The sequence below is a fragment of the Eretmochelys imbricata genome, chromosome 3 (genome assembly GCF_965152235.1).
Source record: "Eretmochelys imbricata isolate rEreImb1 chromosome 3, rEreImb1.hap1, whole genome shotgun sequence".
NCBI classification, from domain to species: Eukaryota; Metazoa; Chordata; order Testudines; family Cheloniidae; genus Eretmochelys; species Eretmochelys imbricata.
Window position 1 is genome coordinate 135,952,543 of NC_135574.1, and position 27,372 is coordinate 135,979,914.

Here is a 27,372-nt window from a genome sequence, read left to right on the forward strand (position 1 = left end):
TGCTCCGGAGGTGGGGAAGAGGTCTGAGCTGGAAGTGCTCAGTATATTCTATACTCTTTGTGTCTAAAGTTCTTTAGCCCTAAAAGGGATTGAATAGGAAGCCTGTGAGCATGGGTCAGTCTGAGTACTGCCCTATAATTACATCTAGACAAACTGTGTTACAAAAACATTAAGGTTGCAGAATCAAGCACCCAGAAGTTAATTAAATGCCAGAGTTAAGGTTGCCTGTGCAAAAAACCTACCTTAAAAACATAACCGTTTCATCCTAGGGAACCATATTGTCCCCCCAACATGGATCCTTGGCAGGGTTCAGAACCACAGCAGAGCCCTCTACCACTTGAGCTAACAGAGTAACTTGTAGGATAACTGTTTGTTATCCTCTGTGTGGACCTGCCACTAGTGAGGTTTGGAGACACAAATTTTGATAGTGGGGGTGGCACTAACCAGTCTACACATAGTAGCTGTGAGAGGATGGAGCATGCGCAGTCCAGACAAAATTGACATGATTTAGATAGCATCCTATAATAAGTTTCTACTTAGCAAATGCTTATAATTTGGTCAAATTTGGTTGAATTTTTGTATGGATGGCAAAACACACATCCCTGATACCTCTGTGACCCTGCTGCCAAATTTCAAGTCCCTGCTCCCAAGAATGAAGATGTAGTGGCTTCTCAAAGAAACAGCAGTAAGATATTTTAAGCCTACCTCATTCTCTGAGATGCTGAACTCTTCTAGTTTGGTGAAGTTATAAGCAACCAAAACCAGGGACTGATAAAGGAAAGTGTTTGGCAACCTTAACTAGAGGTAGTGTTTCCTGCACCACCTATAATAAATCTTCTGAACAATAATAGGTCAGCAAAGGGTCGTGTGATGAATCTGCTGATGCTCTTCTGGCTCCTCAGTGGAGAGTGGTAGTGTTTCAAGAAGGGGTAGAGGACAGTAGTGTAGCAGGGGGAAGGATGGTTTGAGAGATGTGGACAGTGATCAAGGCAACTGTTCTTGGTGATAGCTCAGGGTGACTGAGCTGGGATTTTCAGGGTTGCCTGTGTGTGATTGGGTCTATCTGATTTTAGCAGTAACAAGACACAGTGTAGATAAAAACATTTGTACGTGAAAATTACCCCAGACCTAACCCAGTGACGAGTTTTTCACCAACATAAAAAACTGACCCTCTTGCAAGATCCTGAAATTGATTGCCCCTTAGCTGAAGGGCAACGGTACTTTCAATGGAAAGAGGAGCTCTCGTGGGGATCTCGACTTCTAACAGCTCCAGCTGCCCCGCTCCCCTGAGTGCACTGTGTACTGTTGCACTGAAAGGGCTGAATATTGCCAGCCCTTCCTCCCCATTGCCCCACCGCAACTCTGCTGCTTTCTTCATTGTGCTGCTAGAGAGAAGGGGGAAGGTTTGCTACAAAAAGTGTTGGGCGGGATTAGGCCAGAAAATGAGTTTCTTCATCTCTCTGTGTAGTGATGGGATTGACTGGAAATACCTGTCAGTACTCATGAACCCTAAAAATACGTACTCTGACCAATTACCTTGTGATGTCATTATCGATAAAAACCACCTCCTGAATGCTAGTTTTTTGTCACAGTACATGGTCATTGTGACACACCGGGGTACAATCCAGACTGATGAGTATCTGTGATACCCCTGCCCTGTAACCTAGGGTGCCTTACGATGCCTTGCTGAAGGAGTTCCCACATGGGCCACTCAGAAACAGCCTTCCAACATGCAAGGCACACTGTCAGTGCCTGTGCGTAATTGCAGCCTGCCAGCCACACTTGGGTTTCACTCTGGTTCTCCCTAGCCTTGACTATATTCCAGGGTAACCCCGATTCAATACCAGTCTTCGCTTTTCCTCCAGAAACGTATGTCCTGTACTGCCCAGCCCTCTCCTGGACAATACAAATACTGTGTTTTAAGTCTGTTATTTCTTAAGATAAAAATATGCCAACTTGTTATTTCAAATAGTTCTGCAGACGCTTCAATTTAAACACACTGGATTAATAACAAGTTTTTATTACCTACAAAGAGAGAGATTTGAAGTGAATACAAATAATGAGGCATAAAAGTCAGAAATGGTTACAAGAGAAATAAAGACAAAATGCAGCTAGTATCTAACTTAACAAACTATGGTAAATTCAAAGCAAAGTTTTTCTCACTACATGCTCTCGACAGTCTTACTGGCCAAACTTCTTGAGCCAGGACCCCTTTTTCAGTTTGATGGCTGCTTCTTTTGTCCTGTCTTGTGTAGTAAATCGATGGACAGAGAAAGGGGGGTCTCTTGGAGGCATTTATATTCTTTTTATAGAGGAGGTCCCTCTCTTAGAAAACATTTCAAGCTGAGATTCAGGAATCTACATGTAAGGATATCTCCTGCTGGTTTTCTCACCTGCTTGAACTCCCTTTGTCTCCCTTCCTGCATGCATGCTTGATGGTCTGGTTACTGCTTAAATGCAAATTAAGCAGAGCATACATTCTTTTGTTTGAGACTGACTTGTTTGCCAATCTCAGTTTGGAACATATGTAAATAACATCATACAGGGAAATCTTGTAACTTCACATACAGTGTTGCCATACACATTTTATCAGGACAATATTGACCAGCAGATTGTGAGACCTCAAATGATACTTTACAAGACATACCTTGTACAAAGATTATAATAATAGGGTGTGGATAGAGGGATACATTCTGTCACAGTTATTTAATCTGAATTTGTAACACTGCAATATCATTCCATGGAAATTATTTTTTTCATATTGGTAATTCTATCTAAACTGTCATCACCAAAACGTCAGAGAACCTTCCAAATGCCTTTAAAAAGAAATAACAATTTCTCCTTCTTTCTTCCTTTCCAGCTTGTTAGAGAAATAGATTAAGTTATAGTTTGTGTGTGTGCATGTGTAGAATGAACTAGCAGAAAGCTAAGTCAAAGATTAAAGTTTGCATTTAGTTCTGAATGTGCTGAGGTTAGTGAGTGTTGTTATTTCCTATAATTCCTTTAAAAGTGTCCATGTCATGGTGGCAGCCTCCTCTGGAAGGTTTGGTCAGTAACAAAATATCCTCATGACTTGTGGTACCAAGGTTTTAGTCAACTGGTCTGTTTTATCTAATTTAGAAATGCCATCAGAATTATTTCACGACTGCCTAATTGGCATAGAATAACAGATACCCAATGATTTAACATTTATACTATGTGGTTTGTTTGCTGTAGAAAATGCTCGACTACCTCAAGGACAAAAAGGATGTGGGCTTCTTTCAGAGCCTTGCTGGTCTTATGCAGTCATGTAGGTAAGACAATATCTATTATAATACATCTATTATTTTGTATCTAGATTCTTTTCTACAGGATTTGTAACATCAGTAGAATGTTGGAAGAATTACCTGGTGAGACAGGAAGGAGCACATGCACACACATAGACACACACAAAATTGTTTTCCTTTCATATTCCTAGGGTTTCAAAACAATAATAATTAATTTAATGTATAAACCACTAACTCAAAGCAATATCCGGGTCTTTATAAATAATAACTGAAAAAATTAAACCAAGCTGGGCTAAGCACCCAGAGAACCCTCCCAGCTAAACAGCAACTGGGCCAAAAAATAAAATACAAATACAAAAACATTTTTGTGGGAGAGAAAAGGAACATGAAATGACCACAGAGAGAAAAGCCTTTCCTATAAGCCTGGAATGTAGCCATAGTGATCAGGAACAGTCAACATGGATTCACCAAGGGCAAGTCATGCCTGACCAACCTGATTGCCTTCTGTGATGACATAACGGGCTCTGTGGATATGGGGAAAGCGGTGGACGTGATATATCTTGACTTTAGCAAATCTTTTGATACAATCTCCCACAGTATTCTTGCCAGCAAATTAAAAAAGTATGGATTGGATGAATGGACTATAAGGTGGATAGAAAGCTGGCTAACGGGTAGTGATCAATGGCTCGATGTCTAGTTGGCAGCTGGTATCAAGCAGAGTACGCCAGGGGTTGGTCCTGGGGCCGGTTTTGTTCAACATCTTCATTAATGATTTGGATGATGGGATGGATTGCACCCTCAGCAAGTTCATGGGTGACACTAAGCTGCGGGGAAAGGTAGATACGCTGGAGGGTAGGGATAGGGTCCAGAGTGACCTAGACAAATTGGAGGACTGGGCCAAAAGAAATCTGATGAGGTTCAACAAGGACAAGTGCAGAGTCCTGCACTTAGGATGGAAGAATCCTATGCACTGCTACAGGCTGGGGATCAACTGGCTAAGTGGCAGTTCTGCAGAAAAGGACTGGGGATTACAGTGGACGAGAAGCTGGATATGAGTCAACATGTGCCCTTGTTGCCAAGAAGGCTAACGGCATATTGGGCTGCATTAGTAGGAGCATTGCTAGCAGATCAAGGGAAGTGATTATTCTCCTCTATTTGGCACTGATGAGGCCACATCTGGAGTATTGCATCCAGTTTTGGGCTCCCCACTACAGAAAGGAGATGGACAAATTGGAGAAAGTCCAGCAGAGGGCAAAGAAAATGATTAGGGGGCTGGGGCACATGACTTATGAGGAGAGGCTGAGGAAACTGGGGTTATTTAGTCTGCAGAAGAGAAGAGTGAGGGAGGATTTGATAGCAGCCTTCAACTATGAAGGGGGGTTCCAAAGAGGATGTAGCTAGGCTGTTCTCAGTGGTGGTTGATGACAGAACAAGGAGCAGTGGTCTCAAGTTGCAGTGGGAGAGGTCTAGGTTGGATAAAAAACTATTTCACTAGGAATGTGGTGAAGCATTGGAATGGGTTACCTAGGGAGGTGGTGGAATTTTGATCCTTAGAGGTTTTTAAGGCCCAGGGCTTGACAAAGCCCTGGCTGGGATGATTTAGTTGGGGTTGGTCCTGCTTTGAGCGGGGGGTTGGACTAGATGACCTCCTGAGGTCTCTTCCAACCCTAATCTTCTATGATGCTATGATAGTGGGACTGTCCTGGGGCTATGCTTATCTCCAGCTTTCAGGCAGGATTATGTAAATCATTGTCTTTTTGAATATTTGTACCCCACTTCTGAGTCCCTGTGACTAATTACACAGCTACTCACCTTGCCAGCTGCCATGACTTATTCCTTGATTTCAGTGTACCCAATTCTGCCACCCTTACAACAAATAGTACCTTATTTTCTGAGTTGTCCCATTGATGTTTACAGGCTGTTAAACCATTTGGAAATGTCTGCTCACCATTTCCCACTCACATTTGCAGTCTAGGGATATTGGATTTTTGGATGTTTTGTGCAAAGAGTGCACTGCACATGGGGCCTGTGATGTGAATTGGACTCCATTTAATTTGGGGGTGAAATTTAAAGTGGTGGTTCTAACATATAAATGACATATGATTTGGGTCTTGTCTACCTTAGCCACAACCTCTCTCCTCACATGATATGACATTTGTAATTGACTGATGTGTCCAAGATAATAGCCTGCAGAGTTAGTGGTAAGGCATTCTCATTGAGGGGTCCTTGACTCTGGAACTCATCTACTCCCATCCTCCAACAGAGCCCAGTTTTGAATACCTTCAAGGAACTCTACAAGGGTCATTTCCTCAAGAATTCCAGGGAGGCCTCTATGTGGGGAGGGAGTTAATAGAATTTTGGAAGGTGGGGAAGGGAACTGAGTCATTTGATTTGGAGTGGACAGGAGGACATTCTATGGTCTTTTTGCAGGTTCGTGTTTCTGAATGTGTTTGTAATAAGCATGCAGTGCATAAATAAATACAATAATTGTATAAAGACACTTGCACAGAAAGTTAAAATTGAGCCCAAGTCACTGTTACATTATGACTGCTATGTTCCAGGCTGGTGAAAAACATCCCTAATCCTGATTTATCTGGCTGCTGGAAGATTCTCTTTTGCACCATCTGCTGCATGACAGATGTCCTAGGGCTTGGACTAACTACTATATTATTTTTTTCTTCCTGAAAATAAATAGCAGCTTAAATATTTTTTCATTAAAAGTAGAATATTTTGGAATGATAACAATGGTTATGAAGTTTTGGAAAAATATAAAGATCAATTTGGCAAAGAAAAAAATAAAATACGAAGTGTTCGTCAGAAAGTTACAACCCATCTGGGATTGCAGATCATCACCTTTGTTATGTTATCCAAAGAACAAAATAGCTGTCACAATGAGAATCCCTGCAGCAAGGTAGATGAGCCATCAACAAAGTATACAGATTTATGATAAATGGAGCTGTATAATTTCTTCTCTGTGTGGCTCATAGGAGAGCAGGTTGTAAAGTAGGGCACAATGAACTAAACCCAGGGAAGGCAGGAGATGGAGCCATTATGGCATGAACTCTCTCTTCCCCAAACCTATAGAATTCCATGGCACTTTTTGCACCCTGAGGGCAATGATGGAGCTGGTGAAAAGCTTCTCTACCTTGAATGTTTCCTTCCGGTCTCTACAGATTAAAGAGTGGAAATCCACATGATAGTAAATACTTCCAAAAACACCATAACTAACCATAGAGACCCCTTTGGCTATGTCTATTTTGCAGAATATTTTTTCTTTCTATTCATATTGATTTCCCCCCCAACAGAAACAAAATGCAAACTTGTTTAATTTCCCATCAATAATAAGAAAAATTCTATAGCAAATTACATTTTCTCCACCAAAAAAAACCAAACAAACAAAAAAAACATTGATGGAAAAATATTTCAGTAAAAAAAAAAAATCTAATTATCTCTACCATAACAATGTAGAGATGTTGGCCTGCTGTGCTGATGCCATCTGGATTTCAGAGTACATCCGCATGGTACTACAGACCTTTAAACATCTTAGTAAACCAAAATAAATTGAAAATGTAAAAATACATTGGGTGAAATGAAGGGAATCGTGCTTTATGGCTGGGGGTGGGGGGGGAGAGAGGTTGAAAACTGCTGCAAAAGCCCCGAGGAATGCAGGGTTTAAAAGGGGCAGCTCTGCGCTTCAAGTCTCCCTTTTACATGGAGCAGGCTGAAGCAGGAGGGCACACAACACTTCAGCATGTCTCAGCCGCATGGCTCCATGTAGAACAGAACAGTAAGAAAAAGGGGGAAGCTCCCCAGTAATTATGGCATAAACCTGCACTGTACAGTTTTATCTGCCGGGTAGTCCCAGACATCCCATAATAAAGTTGGGGTCTGATTAAATCCATATAAAATGTTTCCTGTCCTCCTTTCGGTGTGGCAAGACAGTGACCTGTGTGGGCTTACACAACTATGTAATTTCCCAGTAGATAATGGAGGACTATGTGTACACCCAAATAATAATGTATTATTTTTATGACGTGAGATATGTAGATAATATACATATACTTTCTTTTTCAGTAAACCATAATGAGCTGCATTCTGCTATCATTTCCACAGTAAATCCAGTGTAATTTAATTGACTTACTGGAATTTCTCCAAATGTGCAACCATGTAACTGAATTTGGCCCATTGTTAAAGAATGGCGTACCTGGCTTTAGTGACATTACATTTCAGTTATCTCCTAAACTCTATTTTCCATCTTCCAGCTAAGATGATAATTATATTTCTAAGTTTAATTCCATAATTTTGAAAATCAACAAGATACAATTTTGGATTTGTCAAAGAATCTAAATGCTATATTGTTTTTCTCATTGCAGCGTTCTTGACCTAAATGCATTTGAACGCCAAAACAAAGCAGAGGGCCTTGGCATGGTGACAGAAGAGGGATCAGGTATTATCATCTTATGAAAATAACCTTTTTCTTTTTACTGTTCTTCATCAAAGCTGTATAGTCAAGGACCCTTGTAAATCTGCACCAAGATATTTAAGCGTGAAGTTGAGATATTATTTCTTCAGATAGTTTATAATTTAACTGGCCTACTTTAGACTGTACTAGACAATAAAAGATCAGTAGAGCACGTTTGAGAGTGAGGGAATGTCTCAGAGGAATGCAGGATAACATTTTGAAGTAGCAAAGAAAATATTATGAATAAATTTGAAAGGAGATTCCAATCACAAACAGCAGTGTTTATGTCAAACAGCTTCGAAATCGCTAACCAGTTTCAGCATAAAATAAAATGAAGGGCTCCCAACAGATTTGTTAAATTATCTCTGGTTGAATGAAAAATAGACAATTTAGCAAGCAATACATTAAATATCAGAGGTCCAAGGAACAGTAGCTGCTGTTTGGAAGACATTGGTTGTGAAAGTTTCTGTTTTACAGTGTAATTTGTCTTTTTGGGAAATATTCTGATATTTTATGTTTACTTCTGATTTTGAAACAGTTCGGGTTTTCTACCTTCTGTGTGGTCAGTTCATTGCTAGTTTCATTCTTTTGTCACATGATGTGTTCTGTCATCCTATTAGTGTGGTTGTCTGGAACCAATAGGGTAATTTTTTTTATGTGATAATAGTGCTACCAAAGCACATTTTCTCTATTCCCAATTACATTCTTCATTCATAATATTTTGCGTGTGTTTAAATCCTACAACTAGCTAATCCTGTTATATGTTTTTATTCTTAAAAACAAGGAAAAAAAAGCTTGACTGTATATTCATTATTGTATTTTGGAGGTCGTAATTCATACCTGCTTCACTGCGTGTGTCTTTGGCTACTGTGCCCATAGCTGTTTTACATGACATATTTCTTGATTGTTCAAGTGCTTGCATCACATTGTTTAATTTGACTGAATGCCTTTAAGACAGATCCCAAGTACTTTTCTAAAATTATTTTCTCTTACATCAGAAGTGCTCCCATAGCTTAATAAATTGTAGGTCATATCCTCCTTGCCTGACTCATTTGAGTAATCTCATTAAAGTCCATTGGCATGAATAAACTTTGACCCCGTGACTCTGGATTGTGCATTCACGAAGTGCTGTCTGTCTTGTAAGGCATAGGCTGGTTTGACCATTGCTTTCATGTTTCTCTGCAAATTATTCTCCAGAATGTTTGGACATTCTGGGCATAAGTTCCATTAATATATATATTTTGAAATTATTATTAATAATTTTGGCTTTTGAAATGGGTTTTTTGATACAGGATCATTTTTCTTTTAATCATCTACCAAAGTTATTAGAAATTACAAATTTGGCATGCAACTATAAACTACCCTTTGACAACTGCATAAGTGACTCTTCTCATATCAAGGTATTTTCATGCTTCCTCATCTGAGAATTTTTTGGTTTGTTTGTTTGTATTTGCTCTTTCTCTTTAGTGCAGAACTAATTCGCCAAAACCAATACTGAGTATGTTTTGTATCTGCTAAAATCAAATTCTCAACTTTTTTTTTCTTTTTTCCTGTTTTCTTTTCTTTTAACTAAATGTCCTGTCCTCCCTTCCTCAGTCATCACTCATGAGCGTGGTAATTATTAAAACAAGCTGCCTTTTATTTATTTTTTCCTGTTGTTAGCTTTGTGTCAGCACTGTACAGCTCCTGAACACCATGAGTTTTTTTTTTTGTTCCTATGAGGCTTTTAAACAAGTGGATTCTTTTCTATTATTATAATTGTGTACTCCAAACTCTTCCGTTTTTATGCCAACTTTCCCCACTTCTTTGTTCTTCCTCCCTTTCTCAGGATTTGCACAGTAACTGGCACACTAGATGTAAGAGCAGCAAGCTTTTTTTTTAATTTATTTGATTTATTTTTCTGTTTGGTTGTTGTTTTTTTTAGTGGGCCCAGTATTTGCAATGGTTGGATGTTTTTTAAAAAAAGTATATATCTGTATATATAAACCCTTGTGCTGTAATCCTCCTGTAGTATTTTTGTTGTGCATTTAATGTGGCTTTATCGCTGCATTGATTTTGTGCAATCACAGGAAATCAGTGGTGGATCCAGAGAGGGCTGGAGGTTGGGATAGAAAGGAGATGTTGCCTGCCACTGGCTAGGTTTACACTATGCAGTCAGAATTCATTTTCTACTACAGTACTTGCCAAAGTAGCTGATAGTTTAAAAACAAAACAAAAAACACCTCTGCTATTTCTTTTCAGGGTTATATCAGGATGTTACCAGTTATTCCTGATAATTTGCCACTTTGAGAGCTTTTTCATACAACAGAGAAAATGTGTATCCCTTAGAGGCAAGGAGTAACAGTAATTCATCTGTCACTGAGCACGCTCACTTTAATTCACTGAATGTGAGTTATAGGCAGCCCAGTGCCACTGGTATTAATGCCTGATAGCATTATGAAAGCCCAGCCGTTGTGTCTGGAGAAGAAACGATAGATTCTGCTGTGAATGATTGCTAGACATTCTATATTTTATGGGGTAGCTGAGCTCTCATAACTGCTAGCAATCCTACAAATACCCATCTAAAAAGTCCTTCCAAGACAGCACCAAGGTTTAGACTGGGTGACCCAGGGAGAATATATTTTTTCCATTCCGTTTTACAGGACAGATACTTACTCCAAGATTCAGAAGCATGTGGTTGATTGTTAGGGGAATGGAGTGAGGTCCAGAGTACATACTATAACCTGTTCCTTACGACTTCTACATTTGATGCAGGAATTTTTCAGTGAGTTGTTAACTTGTTATTACTGACTATGAGCCTGAATCAGTTTTCACTCCAGTCAGTTCTAAAAACTCCTGTTGACTTCAATGGGAGTAGGCTTTGACCTCTAGCTAGCGGTGGTGTTCTGTAAAACTCGATTTCTTTTCCCATCTCCACATTGGCATTAGCAGAAAATCCTGCAGTGAGTTAAGATGGATGTAAGATTTATTGCCCTTTTCCAACTCTTCTCTTTGTGCTATCACCACCTAAGCTCCTTGTCCTGATTCCCCTTTCACTAGTACCACCTTCCTGTACAAAATCCTGGAACCCCCACTGGTAAAAACACTGACGGTTCTTCAGCAAATGTGTTTCTTACTTGTTTTTGTGGTGTACTTAATGTTGTATCTTTATGTATGTATATTTGTTTTGATTGTCATGTTTGTTTTACAAAAAAAGGTTCAGAATCAAAGTCGCACAAATGTTCATTATCCCATCTGATGGTTTTCCATTTTTCATTTAATTCTCTCTGTCTATACTGTCTCACCATGATCATGATAACCTTGAAAGTGCAATTTTTCTCTCCTCCCAAAGCCCTTTCTTTAGTTAACAGATAATGGAATGCATTTGTTTAATCTACACTTGCATTATCTTGCTATTGTTGGACACTCGTACAGGATTTTTTTTTCTTTTAACAAGACTTCACAAAGAAACTTGAATATGTTCTTGGGTCAGAATGATTTTTCCTAAACCTGATTCACAATTAGCTGGTGAGGAAACTTCTGTAAAACTTACTTGCCATTTGAAACACATACCCTCCTATATGACTGGCGTGGTTTGCCTAAAATCATTATTGTTGTTTGTGATGTATGGTTAAATAGATCAAACTTACTATGCAGCAAGGAAAAGAGAGTTTGGGTCAGGCTACTGGAGTTCTGCTTTAGCCAAATACAATATCCCTGAAATACTAATCACTTTGAAATCTATTGATATTAACAACAATAATACTCTTGACACCTTTTATTTGAAAACTTTAAATGGCTTTACAAACAATTAAGCCCCACAAACCCCTCTAAAATAGGTAACCATAATTATACCCATTTTATAGATGGATAAATAAAACAGTGAAATTAAGTGATTTCCTCAAGATGACATAGCAAGTCATTTACCCAAGTTGGGAAAAGAACCCAGAAATTCTGACATCCACTTTCTTCCTTTAACCATCAGACTGTGCAGCTATCCTGTTACGAGTTTCAATAGAAGATTGATTAGCAGTCTCCTTAAAAACATAGACTTACTACAATTATCTGAGATTGATTTTATTTTAATTGGAGTTAATATTCATATTCTTCATTTAATACAATCTCTACAACCTACTAAATAGTAGTATGTTTGAAAAAAATACTAAGATTTAGAAGAACTTCTTTACTAATTGAAAATAGATTTTTAGACCCATTTTTCATTTCATTAAACCTTTTGTGAATCTTGCCCTTTGTTAGAGGAATATTGTAATTGCATTTGACTGATCTCACTTGAGAGACAGCTTTAAAATACTGCCATGTAATTTTAAATTACAAAGGATAACAATACTTTATTTCTGATGCCTGACAATATTTGTCATGTGCTACAGTGTCACCTTTGGTTCAAGGCCAGTTGATTTTTATCTTCAGAAGACTCATAAATTTCCACAACAGCATTTCTATAGAAAGGACACTTAAACAGTAGTTGAGGGCTTCACAGGCAAAACTCTACTTGTTTTCTCAGCCGTATTGAATAATCCATTCATTTTTAAACTATAAAATGGAATGAGGTTTAGAGAGATGCATAAAACTATTGTTAAAATTGTTAACTTTTAGAATGGTGTTCTTTAAGAACATAAGAATGGCTGTACAGAGTCAGACCAATGGTCCACGTAGCCCAGTATCCTGCCTTCCTACGGTGGCCAATACCAGGTGTTTCAGAGGGAGTGAACAGAACAGGTAATCATCAAGTAATCCATCCCCTGTCGCCAGTTCCCAGCTTCTGGAAAACAAAGGCCAAGGACTCTTCAGAGCATGATTTTGCATCCCTGCCCATCCTGCCTAATAGCCATTGATGGACCTATCCTCCATGAACTTAAAGTTTTAAACTAGTGCTTTTGAAAATCCTTTTATAGCCTTGATCTTCACAGCATCCTCAGGAAAAGAGTTCCAGGGGTTGAAAGCATTGTGTGAAGAAATACATCCTTTTGTTTGTTTTAAACCTGCTGCTTATTAATTTCATATGATGACCCCTAGTTCTTGTGTTATGAGAAGGAATAAATAACATTTCCTTATTTGCTTTCTCCACACCAGTAATGATTTTATAGACCTCTATCATATTTCCCCCTTAGTCGTCCCTTTTCCAAGCTGAAAAGTCCCAGCCTTATTAATCTCTCCTTATATGGAAGCTGTCCCATACCCCTAATATTTTTGTTGCCCTTTTCTGAACCTTTTCCAATTCCAGTGTATCTTTTTTTGAAATGGGGTGACCACTTCTGCACACAGTGTTCAAGATGTGGGCATATCATGGATTTATAGAGAGCCAATATGATATTTTCTATGGTATTATCTATCCCTTTCCTAATGATTCACAACACTGTTAGCTTTTTTGACTACCACTGCACCTTGAGTGGATATTTTCAGAGAACTATCCACAATGACTCCAAGATCTCTTTCTTGAGTGGTAACAGGTAATTTAGACCCCATCATTTTTTATGTATAGTTGGGATTATGTTTTCCAATGTGCATTAATTTGCAGTTATAAAGCTGAATTTCTTTTGCCATTTTGTTGCCAGTTACCCAATTTGGTGAGGTCCCTTTGTAACTCTTTGCAGTCTGCTTTGGACTTAGCTACCTTGAGTAGTTTTGTATCATCTGAAAATGTTGCCACCTCACTGTTTATCCCTTTTTCCAGATCATTTATGTTGGATAGGACTGGTCCCAGTACAGGCCTCTCAGGGACACCACTATTTACTTTTCTTCATTCTGAAAACTGACCATTTATTCCTACCCTTTGTTCCCTTATCTTGTAACCAATCACTGATCCATGAGAGGACCTTCCCTCTTATCCCAGGACAGCTTACTTTGCTTAAGAGACTTTGGTGAGGGACTTTGTCAAAGGCTTTCTGAAAATCTAAGTACCCTATATCAACTGGATCACCCTTGTCTACATGCTTGTTGATCCTCTGAAAGTATTCTAGTAGATTGGTGAGGCATGACTTCCCTTTACAGAAAACATGTTGACTTTTCCCCAACAAATCATGTTCATCTATGTGTCTGTTCTTTACTATAGTTTCAAACTATTTGCCTGGTATTGTAGTCAGGCTTACCGGCCTGTAACTGCCAGGATCACCTCTGGAGCCTTTTTTAAAAATTGGCATCACATTAGCTATCCTCCAGTCATCTGGTACAAAAGCTAATTTAAATGGTATGTTACATACCACAATTAGTAGTTCTGCAATTTCACATTTGAGTTCCTTCAGAACTATTGGGTGAATACCATCTGGTCCTGGTGACTTATTATTGTTTAATTTATCATTTTTTTCCAAAACCACCTCTAATGACACCTCAATCTGGGACAGTTCCTCAGATTTTTCACCTAAAAAGAATGGCTCAGCTTCAGGAATCTCCCTCACACCCTCAGCCATGAAGACCGATGCAAATAATTCCTTTAGTTTCTTTGCAATGGCCTAATCTTCCTTGAGTGCTCCTTTAGCATCTTGATCGTCCAGTGGCCCCACTAGTTGTTTAACAGACTTCCTGCTTCTGATGTTCTTTAAAAAATAAATTGCTGTTACTTTTTGAGTTTTTGTCTAGCTGTTCTTCAGATTCTTTTTTGACCTTCCTAATTATAGTTTTACACTTCACTTGCCAGAGATTATGGTCCGTTCTGTTTTCCTCAATGGGATTTAACTTCCACTTTTTAAAAGATACCTTTAAATACAATTTGCAAAGTATCTAATATTATAATCTGCTGACATCTCTTAAACAGATATTGTAAATTTGAAAATCAATTTTGAATCAATTCAAATCAAAACCAAATCAATTCAAAAACAAATTTTTTTATCTCTTTTGTGAATGACATGTAAATTATAAAAAGGAAATTGTTTTAATATCAAAATTTATTTTTTCTTTTTATGTTGTTAGGTGCTTTTTTAATTTCTCCCCAGTTGAACAATTGTAGTTAGTTTCTAGCCAATTTTATTGTGATAGTCTTATATACCAGTACAGTGCTGGAATCTTTGGGGGAAAAACACTGCAGGGAAATGTTGATTAATAAAGTGTGTAGTGTTCAGTTGGATTTTTTTAATGTAATGGAATTATTTCTGTTTGTCTTAGGTTCTTAAAAAGCTTATTTTTATAAAATCTAAATATTGTGGGAAATGTGACCTGATTGTTGTCTCTTTAAAGATTAGCCTTTCACCAATCTGCATGACTGGCATACATTCCATTTGATAACACAGATAGAATAAAATACAGAAGAGCTGTTAAAAATCAATAATAGTACAAATTAGTTAAATAGGCCCCAGTCCTGCAAAAACATACTCATTCTCTTAACTTTAAGCATGTTTTTAATGCCATTGAGCCTGATTCTCAATTACACTGAGGTCCATTCGTACTCCTTTAGCAGTTAACTTTAAGCATGTGCTTAAGTTTTTGCAGGACATGACCTCGTGTTAGTGGCAGTCACATACATCTTGAAATTAAATTCATATCAGCAATATTTATAAGCTGTTGAAGCTGATAAGGGAGTGTTCTGAATCGGTGTATTTCCTGCTAGCATTACTGCATCCTGTTGCTTGGGAGAGTTGCCTGCTTCAGCCTGTGCTGTAGCAATCCTTTCCATCTTCTCATCTCACTAGCAGAGTTTCCAACTATGAGGGCCCTGCACTTCTGTTTACACGAATACTAGCTTGCTTGGGCTAGCAGAGGTAGTTGTGCGTGGCTCAGTGGAGGGGGGGGGAGTAGGTTACTTTATCTGGTTTGAGGTCTTGAATGATCTGTTTCCTATGAGATTTATTGTAACTGTGGGGCAATAAAGAGACAATGACAGACATGTGGCACTGGTAACTCAGCCAAACAACTTCTGAATCTTTTAGTGGAAATAAATTAACTGGTGTTACTATGGCAGATCTTTGTTGTTTGACAATTGTGCATTCATCAAAATTAGGCCTTTGTGCCTTTTAGAATGGTAAATATTTTTACTATATAATGTCCCACAGATTTATTTAACTATTAGTAGCAGTGGGGATTTCAAAATGGGGGGTATGAAAGAATTAATGAACTGAGAATCAAACACTTTCAAGGAGATACATATGCTTGTTACATTCAATCTTATTTTTATTTTACTGCAGACGTTGCTTCTGTTTGTATACATCATATTATCAGACTCGCAACTGCACACACTGTAGGCATAAAGCCATTCATGTGTGTAACCATACCATTTATGTGCAACATGGGCAATGGCAGCATTTTAACCAAATAGTTACATGTTTAAGCAAATGTACTATAGTATATACATCACATCAATTGCAGCTAACCTAAGCAGTGACTCACCTCCCAAAGTCATGCTATATGCAATACGTATATTTGTAAGTACACTATATGTATAAATGTTTGTGTGTGGAGGCATGAATTTGTGTATGTGACGCCAAAAGTGGCTTGCTTAGATTTTAAGCAAAGAAATGGATCTGAATTCCAGAGGTGTCACTTGTAGTCTCCAAAGAGACACCTCTCTGTAGTTATTAAATAATGTTTTTATCCTGAAAAAATGCTGATGTTACCAGCATTTCTTTCTGAGTCAGATTATGGTCTGTTTTTTTAGTGCCAAGGATTTGTCATTCTAAAAGAGAGTCAGATATTTTACTGGTTAGAAGAATTTGATCTCTGTAATCAGTACAGGCATACTGCTCAAAACTGCTTGTGATTAACATTGAAACATGTATATCATTTGTTTTTAAAAAGGAATCTATGGGTCTGATTCACCACTGCCTTTGTTCCTTGTGATGGGGGGCATACAACACTACCTTTCTGACTTGGTAGAATTTTGTGTATGATTTGTACTCATTTTACACAGATGTAAATACATTTTCCATGAGGTACTGTGAATGATCAGATCCAATATATTAGAAGGAGGGAGGATAAAACTGAAACAGTAAAACCTCAAAAGACAGTCTTTCTGAATACGCATTATCTCAATGAAAACCCACTTATAGTAACTCAAATTATGAAACCTTCTGTATAGAGACATTGAATGAAAGACCCAAATGCTTTGCAGTGTGCAAATTGCAATTTCTTTTACAGCAAACTGATTCTTATAGTGAAGTTGATGTGTCAGGAAATGATTTCATTATAAAGGAATATTGCTATAATTTAATTCAAGGCTTTCCTGTCCCTCCCCACCTTCCCTGAATGTCTCCAAAACCTGAGAAGGGGAAAAGAAAGAAAAGCAAAAGTGAAGAGGTACTAAGAGGGAGGTGAAATGGTAGAAGAGGAAATGAAAATAAATATTTTCAGCCAGTTTAAAGGACATTATCAAAAGATTTATATTTTTAAAGTCCTCCTCAACCATTCCTCTTACTTTGGACTTTCCCTCTCACCATAGTCAAAGTGATGCTGAAGTTTTTAATAGCACCAAACTTGTATCTAGTGTTGTTTTTATGTATTTTATTAATATATATTTTTAATATTCAGTACACACACACACACACACACAACCACTTAAAAGTCAGGCCTGGGACACTCAGTATTGCCAGGTTATAAGCACTATGGTCTCGCTAAGCATATGCTTTTAAGTGCTTTGCTGAAATAGGGACTTAAGTACGTGCTCTGTTCAAGCACGAGTATTCCATTAAAATTCATGTCTGGAGTGCTCAACACCTTGTATTATCAAAGTCAATATGACTATTAATTGTTTTTGAGAAACTTTTTGAGTGAGAAATGAAAGTGAGAAACCAGTGCAGTTAAGTGCTGTTGAAAGCTCCTACCAAGCTTTGTACAGTAGTTTGTTTAGAAAAGCCATTGTTTTTTCTTGTGACTGTACTTCTTTAACGTTCACACCTCATTTAGGCCCTAATTCAGGAAAGCATGCTGAAGTGTTCATGTGCTTAAATATTTAAATATTTTCCTCAGTTGAGGTCCTAATTTTGCTGCGTCTACTGAACTTATTTTTCCTGTCACTTTTTATTATGCCCTTCCCCCACCGCCCACCTTTTCCAAGTGAAAGTGGTCAGTTAGCCCACATGGCAGAGTTAAATTTCACTTAGAAGAAAAAGAAAATATCCACCTGGCAAACTTTTTTTTTTAAAGGTGCGTGTGGGGTGGGCTACGTAAAATACATGTGAAATATTGCTCTATTAAAAAAAGTTATATTGAACCTGTCTTTAACTGTAAGAGTAATATAAATAAATTTTAATGGAATTATTATAAATTATTAATGCAGGTAGGTTTTTTTTTTAATATTTCCTTAATAGTCTTGATCTGTGTTCTTTGTTTATGCCAAACTGCCACTGAAGTCTGAGAGATTTGGATACTCAAGGAATGTGTGATTAGGCCTTTTGTAGGCTTGATCCTGGAAACACTTATGTATGATTAATTTTCCTTAAATGTGTTGTCCCCTTGAAGTCATTGAAGTCTCACGTGAGTAAAGTTACATGCATATGTTTTTGCAGGCTCAGGTTCCATAGAGATAATTGAAATTCTGCAAAAGTAATACTCGATCCTGCAAAGTGCTGAGCATTCTGGCCCCAATCCAGCAAAGCACTTAAGCACATACTTAATATTAAAACATGAGGAATCCAACTGAGTTATAAAAATAAAATGCTCAATATTGCAAGATGCTGAACATTCCAAGTCCAGCAAAGTGTTTAAGCATCTTGCAGAATTGAGCTCATATATAGTACTGTTGATTAATATACTACTTGTATGCACAGGAGCCTCTTTTAGTCTTTTGTGTTTTGTTATTTAATTAGTTGAAAGGATTTTCAATCTTGTACAGTTGAAAAGCTATATATCTGGTATTAATGTCTGACCCAGAGACAAATTGTGTTAAACATCATCTGTAGTACTTGATTCATTGTCAGGGAGAGGACTATGCATTTTTTTTTCTTTTTGCCATTTCAGTGAGAATGCAGCAAGAATTAGGGGGAGGAAAAAAAGATATTTTAAGTCTCCCTATGTTTGCCGCATTTTTATATACACCTGGTGATACTTGGTTTGGTCACCAAATATTGTGTCTTGCTGGCCAACAGGGAAAAGAGTGAAATGATTTTATATACTTCTTTTAATGTTCACATTAGTTTTCAAAATGGTTTTGCTTCCTAACCCTACCATTATACTGAAGCCTCTCACTTTGAAAGTCACAGACTGCGGACTGGTAAGTCCATTGGCTATTTGTAATTGTAATCATTCATAATTTTTATGTACAGTAAGCATCCAATCATATTCCTGTTTATACATTATATATGCATATATATTATCTCTCTAATTCAAGCACTCCCAGTCTGGGAGAAGTTTTATATTTTTGTTTAACTCTCATTATTTCTTTTATTCACCAACTGAAAAGGATAATGTTCTTAATATCACATTGGATTTAGAAGTTCAGGTACCAGTCCAAAATGCCTCCTATTTTTAAGAAAACTTTCAGAATTAATATACTGTACTTTTTCAATTTACTTGCATTTTTGTCTTTTATTTTTATGCCATCATCTACAAGTAACAAATGATTGCACATTAAAATTCTCTATATTTAAAAAAAAGTTGTTTCCATTTTTGCCAAGAAACCATTTGTCCCCAAAATATTTGTATAAAGCCCTAATAATGAAATCATTTGCCTTTAATACTCCAGTGTAGTTTTGCTTGCTATTATGTCTTCCCTCTGTGCGAATTTATCAAGCTTCCAGTTCTACTTTGTTAATCCCTGATCTTTCCTAGAGCCACTAATGCTTCCCCTTTTCTCATTTAAACTTCCAGGTTGACTCTCTGTACTGATACAATTAATTGAATGGATACCATGTTAGTGTACCAGATTTTCTTCAGCAATTCTGAAGATCTTTTACAGCTCTAGACACCTGGATAACTGCTATCTATAGAAAAACTAGGCTGTAGAGCCAAGTTCTGCAAGAGTCCTTAAGGACACGCTGAAGTCCATCCGTATTCAGAAAAAACACTTAAGCACATACTTAGTGCTTTGGTTAACCAGAACTAAGGGAATTTGGTGGCTAGTATCCCCTGGCTTTCAATGAGAATTGGTTGCCTAACTCTTTTAGACTCATTTGAAAATCCCAGGTTAAGTGTTTTCTGAGAACATAAATGTCTATAAAGTTGTTGGCTTAGTTTGCTTTTAAAAATATATTTTTAGAGGTCTTCTTTTCTGCAATACTTGATTAATTTTTCAGGCTTTTCAATATTTATCAAACATTGGAATAAAGTAAATCCAGTATTAAGCTTTGTACATGATGCAGACTTCATGCCAACAAAAATAAAAGAAGAGTGTAAAAGATGGATTTTTTCTAAAATGTTGCCAAGCCCATGCTGCTGCATTTTATAGAGAGAAATTTGTGTCTTGAAATGTAAATGTTCTTTTCTTATGGAAGAGAAATAGCACCTATCTGCCAGCCACATGCCATGCTTCAGATAGAATAGTGGCTATAAATTGCATTTTATATGTTTGTTAATGGTGACTTTAGATTAAATATGGAGATTTGGTAAGGGAAGTGGGGAGCTAGTTGACAGTCTGTGATAATTTGTACCTCCATCTGGGCTTTCCACAGGAGAAAAGGTAATGCAGGATGACGAATTCACCTGTGACCTCTTCCGATTCCTCCAGTTGCTTTGTGAAGGACACAGTTCAGGTTTGTGGGCAGGCTGCCAGTCAGCTGAGCCAAGGTGATGGTAACCAGGGATAAAAGCTCATCAGTGCTGAAGGCTTGGCAAGTTTTAAGGAAATATTATGAAAGGTTCCTGAGTAGCTGAACTGTACATGAAAGAAAAATATTTATGTGGAGTTAAAATGTCAAGTTTCCTTGTTCATTTAAACATTGGGAGAAAAAAATGGCTCACAAAATGATAAAACTCCTGGAGCATGAACTATGTGAAAGGTAAATTAAATAGAAAATGAAGTTTGCTCTAGTTTTAGCTCCTGATCACTAAATGGGAGGAAAGTCTTAAAGGAGGGCTTTGCAGCAAACATATTGTACTTTGGCATGCAAAGTATTTTTAGAGTTCTGGTTCTCACTGAAGGTGGTTAGGGGGCTTAAATGTCATCCCAGGAGCATATGGGAGATCTTCATTGAAGGAGGAACAATAGTTTTTCATATATAACATAAGGAAATACTAGCAATTTCTTTTAAAGTATTTTTAATATTAGTTCACTTACTCATATACTTTGTGGTATTATAAAAAAAAGATTCCAGTTTATAGCTGTCAAACATATTCATATCATTGTCATCAGTAATGGCATAAGATTTAGTTCGGATTTCATTTAGACTAGTGTAAATCGGGAATAATTCTAGTGACGTTAATGTAGTGACATCAGTGTAAAGTTGATATAAGTGAGATCAAAGTCAGACTTGTAATATGTTCACAGGAGAAACCAGATATTAGAACTTGTAAACTGTTACTTGATCTCCTCAATAAGATGGTACCATTCAGGCAGATGTAAACAGTTCAGTGAATTAAAATATGGATTTAAACAGGAAAGTTACTTAGAAGATGTTTCAATCCTTTAAAGTAGGCTTTGACCAATGGATTGTACCAGAATTTATTTTAATAAATAATTCTGAAAATATTTGAGATTTAAATAAATGTTAATTTGAACTCATCCTCTCATTTTTAGATTTTCAGAATTATTTGAGAACTCAAACTGGTAACAACACAACTGTCAATATTATCATCTCCACTGTGGATTACTTACTGAGAGTTCAGGTAAACCATCTTACATACTAATTGCAAATAAATACAGGTAGCTGTATTTTAGCATTTTTGTTGTTGTTTCTAAAAATTCCAGTATGTGGAAAATCAACCTTTTTTCAGTTGTTGTTGCTGTTGTCAGTATTACTGTGTGCCCTTGCAAGTTCTTTAGAGGCTCGGTGGTTGTCAAGGTTCCTCCCCCACTCTGAACTCTAGGGTACAGATGTGGGGACCTGCATGAAAAACCTCCTAAGCTTATCTTTACCAGCTTAGGTCAAAAACTTCCCCAAGGTACAAAATATTCCCCCCGTTGTCCTTGGACTGGCCGCTACCACCACCAAACTAATACTGGTTACTGGGGAAGAGCTGTTTGGACGCGTCCTTCCCCCCAAAATACTTCCCAAAACCTTGCACCCCACTTCCTGGACAAGGTTTGGTAAAAAGCCTCACCAATTTGCCTAGGTGACTACAGACCCAAACCCTTGGATCTGAGAACAATGAAAAAAGCATTCAGTTTTTTACAAGAAGACTTTTAATAAAAATAGAAGTAAATAGAAATAAAGAAATCCCCCCTGTAAAATCAGGATGGTAGATATCTTACAGGGTAATTAGATTCAAAAACATAGAGAACCCCTCTAGGCAAAACCTTAAGTTACAAAAAAGATACACAGACAGAAATAGTTATTCTATTCAGCACAATTCTTTTCTCAGCCATTTAAAGAAATCATAATCTAACACATACCTAGCTAGATTACTTACTAAAAGTTCTAAGACTCCATTCCTGGTCTATCCCTGGCAAAGACCAGCATACAGACAGACACAGACCCTTTGTTTCTCTCCCTCCTCCCAGCTTTTGAAAGTATCTTGTCTCCTCATTGGTCATTTTGATCAGGTGCCAGCGAGGTTACCTTTAGCTTCTTAACCCTTTACAGGTGAGAGGAGCTTTCTTCTGGCCAGGAGGGATTTCAAAGGGGTTTACCCTTCCCTTTATATTTATGACAGTGGTAATAACAATAAACCTTTTTATGTTTTGGAGCTCATTTTGATGAAGTTTCAGCTGACATTCTTTAAGGAGATGGAAAGAAGAATTCTGTGCACAAAGAATATTCAATTCCTTGATTTAGCTAGCTGGCAGGCAGACAGTATAAAGACACATTGTTCACATGAACAGCACACAGCACTGTGTTAATGATTTATTCAGTTTAAGGGCCCATATGTGTATGTAAAACTTGAAATAAACAAAAAGACCAGGTAATCTAGACAAAAGTTAGATTTTGAAGGGATTTTTGGTTTTGTTTTCTTTTTCCCTGTGGGTTTCACTGGAGATGAGAGAGAAAATGCATTATGTTGATGATACCTAAAATGTCTGAGATTATTTTAAATCCATATGAATAAATGGATATTTTTTTTGCTCACAACTAAGTTTGCTTTTAAAGTCTACTTTATGAAAATGCTGATGAACACAGGAGTGGCAGTTTGAATATCTGACCTGCATGTGTTGTTTCTTACATCTGTTTTATAGGAATCAATTAGTGATTTCTACTGGTATTATTCTGGGAAGGATGTTATTGATGAGCAAGGACAACGTAATTTCTCCAAAGCAATTCAAGTTGCAAAACAGGTCTTCAATACTCTCACAGAGTATATTCAGGTAAACTGCTCATTGCATGAAATCAGTAAGAAATAATGTTTTGAAATATGTGTAGTAGCCATTTGTTATTTTTTTGCAAACTAAGAATCTAGCAGATTCCCAGGTATCATTGAATTATCTCCTCTTTTGCTAACCAAGACTTCTTGTGTCCCAGTATGTAGCCAGTTGTGTCCTTTTCTTTCCAACAGGAACCTTGCCATTATAATTTGTTTTGCACCTCAAGACTGGACTACTGCAATGTATCATACTATGTTCTTCACGTTTGCTTTATCTGAAAAGTAAAACTAATGTAGAATGTGGCTGTGTGCTTAGTAAGTGGAATATCATGGCATATTCAGTCAGTGCTCTGGCTTCTTGTCAGTTTGATTATAAAGCTCTGAATACACTGCTTGAGAAAACTCTTTCCCCATGACATATTGCCACATTTCAGATCTGCAGAGACTTGCCTGACCTGGACCCTCTTTGCAATAAACAAGAAGCAACTGCTGGCAGGATGTAATGAGCACCATAAAAAAGTTCTAGAAGAAATTAATAATTCTGTACTGAGTGCAGGGCTTGGAAGGGGTGCAACAAAATATGGAGCGCCACATTGAAGGATAAGAAAAAAATGGAATAGCTGTCTCCATGCCATGGATGGAGAACCATCCATTCTGTGCACTGACTAAGGCAATGGGTCCCATAGACTTTAAGGCCAGAAGGGACCATCATGTTCATCTAGTCTGACCTCCTCCCCATTGCAGGCAACAGAAGCTCACCCATCCACTCTTGTAAAAGACCCATAACCTCTGTGAGTTCCTGTATTCCTCAAATCTTGATTTAAAGACTTCAAGTTACAAGGAACCCACCATTTACACTAGTTTAAACCTGCAAGTGATCCATGCCCCATGCTGCAGAGGAGGGGAAAAAAATCCTGGTCTCTGCCAGTCTGGCCTGGAGGAAAATTCCTTTCGGACCCATATACGGTGATCAGTTGGACCCTGAGCACGTGGACAAGCTCCGCAGCCAGACATCTGGAAAATAATTTTCTGTAGTAACTTAGAGCCCTTCCAGTCTAGTGTCCCATCACCAATCATTGTAGGTCTTTGCTACTAGCAGTTGCAGATCGGCTACATCCACTCCATAAACTTATCAAGTTCAGTCTTGAAGCCAGTTAGGTTTTTTGTCACCACTACTCCCCTTGGAAGCTCGGTCCTATGGAAAAACTTGAATTCTGTCATTTCCTAACTTTTGAGTACTTGACTTTGCAATCTTCATAACGTTATTTAATGTAGTTTTTCTTTTCTATGTAACTAGCTAGAATTTTTAAAGAAAAAAATGGCAATCAAATTCTCCTAGGTTTAATTTTAATGTACCCTTTATTGTTCTCTTAAAAAAGGATGTGTGATAAATGTTAGTGGAAAGTGTTAGGTTCACTGCCATTCATCCTATACTGTATTGGATCCTCTATCCATGTACAGAACTTCTTTCCCCATAAGTGGGCACTCTATGTGCAGATTGAGGTCCCATATAATTCATTTATTTCTTAGTGAATGTCACTACCAGTATGCTACAATATACTAGTCTTTTCCCATGTAAAATAATCGAGTGAGAAATGCTGCTTATGACAATATGAAGTGATGTAAAATAATTTGGGGCCTTTTTGCTGATTACACAATATTTTCATTATGGAAGTTGAGGTTCAACTGTCAGGAGAGTGTTTAAAACTGCACTATATGAAATCATTGGCAATTATATTAATCAATGAAAGGATCATTTTGATAAGCCAAAAAGTAGCTTTATCTGATAACTATTTTTGAGAAATTATCCCAAAAATTAATGCTTAAAAGATAGGGACAGACTCTGATCACATTATATGTCAGGAGTAATTCCATTGAAACTAAATGAACTTACAGGACTATGAAACCTATAAGAGTGAAGATTCAGGCCCCTAATCATTGTAATTTCTCTTGGGAAGGATTTATTTAAAGACTGAGCATACAGACTATACTTTTTTATTCACATTCAAATCTTCATTATGGAAATCTGTATTATTTTAGACTTCATAGGAGTGAATTGTGAAAGTACTAGCTTGAATAAGTATTAGCAGAAGCTGGTGATATGCAAATGTATACACACAGCTCTAACAGATTTGGCCCGCTACACCCAAACTATTCTGTTCACAGTGTTAATAAATATCTTATTCATTGTCCTTTGAAGTATCATCTGATTTTTGTAAAAATATTATTATAGCATTGTAACACCAGACAATGTTTTACAACAGGTGAAACTTGCTGAACAAAAAACAAGAGGCCTGATTCAACTCTTCTTAAAATAATTTTACCAGAACCTCATCATTGTTACTCCTGATTTACAAAAAAGAAAAGGAGTACTTGTGGCACCTTAGAGACTAACCAATTTATTTGAGCATAAGCTTTCATGAGCTACAGCTCACTTCAGCTGTAGCTCACGAAAGCTTATGCTCAAATAAATTGGTTAGTCTCTAAGGTGCCACAAGTACTCCTTTTCTTTTTGCGAATACAGACTAACATGGCTGTTACTCTGAAACCTGTCCTGATTTACACTTGCTTAAGTAGAGGAGAATTAGACTAAACATCTGTGCCCCTCATGAGATTCCAATTTAAAGGTGCAAACTGGTACTCTTCCGTGAACATTGAGATCCATTTTTTGTGGCTCCCTTTTTACTCAGAACTTTGAAAATGTGGCGTTAGTTGCCTTAAAGCAAAGGAAGTGGTAGGGATATTCTACAGTAATTGTTATCAAATGACATTGTCATTCCATTTATGTTTCCACTTTCCTTAACAGTTCCTAAAATGCTTGTGTAGCAGCTCTCAGCTGGTCATATTTTAGGTAACCTGATTCTAATTTTATCCTAATGTTTGATGTAATTCTCTTGCATATAAACCCTGTTCTCCTTATCTTGTCATCTGCATGGTAGGGTCCATGTACAGGGAACCAGCAGAGTCTGGCACACAGCAGGCTGTGGGACGCAGTGGTTGGTTTTCTTCATGTGTTTGCCCACATGCAGATGAAACTATCTCAGGTATCATGTACTTTTTTTTTCTTATTTTTTAGTTACTAACTTTTTACAATACATTAGCTGAATTGTTGATCGAACAAATTATTTTCATATTAAGAGAGCGTGACCAGAACAACAATGCAAGGGAATATAGAAGAATTGAGGCAGTATAGGCTATGAACCAGTGGGAGAGAAACTTGGCCAAGTGATTACAGAATGACACAGCAACTCCTATGATCCAACCCATTCTTCAGACACCAACTTCCTCTGTAACTTTGGGCATGTCACTCTGTGCCTCAATTTCCCCATCTGTAAAGCAGAGTCATACATACCTTCTTACCTGTCTCGGGGGGTGTGGTGGAATATTTGAAAAATAATTTGATGTACTCAGATTAAAGATGCCCAAGAAGTGGGAAATGTTTTTTTATTGTTGTTATCATTATTTTTAATCTCTGTTGTTACTTTTATAATATTTAAAGTGATAGAGCTCTGAAGACCAAGATTTTGGCTATTTTTATTATTATTTTAGATTCTGATATGATTCAAGAATCCAGTCTTTGCATGTACCACAGAGATGAAAGTTGGGATTTAGTGTCGAGTGAAGGTTGATTTCTTAGTTCTGCTGAACTTCTTAGTGCTATAGACATTCTTCGTCTTCATGAATAGGCATATTCTCACAGCAGGTGGCACTGTAATGAGTGCAGCCTTTCCTAAATGATAAAGAGGAGATGCGTACAAAAATAGAGGTGTACCAAAAGCCTACACATATTGTCATGGTTACCAAAATATACTTATTTTAAGAATGAAAAAGTAGGCTTGTTCCACAGCGTGTGGAAAGTCTGTGGCCAAGCCAGGAGTAAAATCCTCTTGGGTCCCAGTGCAGTGCTTTAAGTATGAGAAGACATCCTTTTCTCTTATTAAAAGTTTCTGCTTTCTGCTTTATTCACTGTTCATCCTTTGCACTGAATGATGCAGGACTCCTATGGTAAAAAAAAAATGTGATCATGTTATGTCATAGCCATGAGGCTTTGCTTAATAATAGGGCGAGGGAAGTTTATAGAATTATTAATATTAGTTGCTAGATTAGACCTGATGGTTTCCTCTTAGTCTACGGGACAGTGGCAATGTCTTTTTCCCATTTGGAGCTCAAGCTCTTGGGGACTGGGAGCATGTTCAGTATCTCAGTATAGTTGACATATTGAGAGATCTTTGAGGCTTTGAACATGCCTAATGCAGATGGAATGCTCAGGTATTTTCATAGCAAAGTTTTAATAAATTCCTCGGAACAAGTGTAAATACTGATTTTCAGAGT

The 27,372-nt window shown here is 37.4% G+C and overlaps 1 protein-coding gene across 1 annotated transcript in view; it reads left to right on the forward strand.

Moving 5' to 3' along the window:
- Window positions 1-27,372, forward strand: part of RYR2 (ryanodine receptor 2) — a 743,716-nt gene that overhangs the window by 641,778 nt on the left and 74,566 nt on the right. The window contains exons 88-93 of the mRNA XM_077812173.1: window positions 3,217-3,293; window positions 7,640-7,713; window positions 20,256-20,336; window positions 21,320-21,408; window positions 22,916-23,044; window positions 25,980-26,084. Coding sequence (XP_077668299.1) covers window positions 3,217-3,293; window positions 7,640-7,713; window positions 20,256-20,336; window positions 21,320-21,408; window positions 22,916-23,044; window positions 25,980-26,084 — 555 coding nt within the window. The remainder of the gene's footprint in view (window positions 1-3,216; window positions 3,294-7,639; window positions 7,714-20,255; window positions 20,337-21,319; window positions 21,409-22,915; window positions 23,045-25,979; window positions 26,085-27,372) is intronic.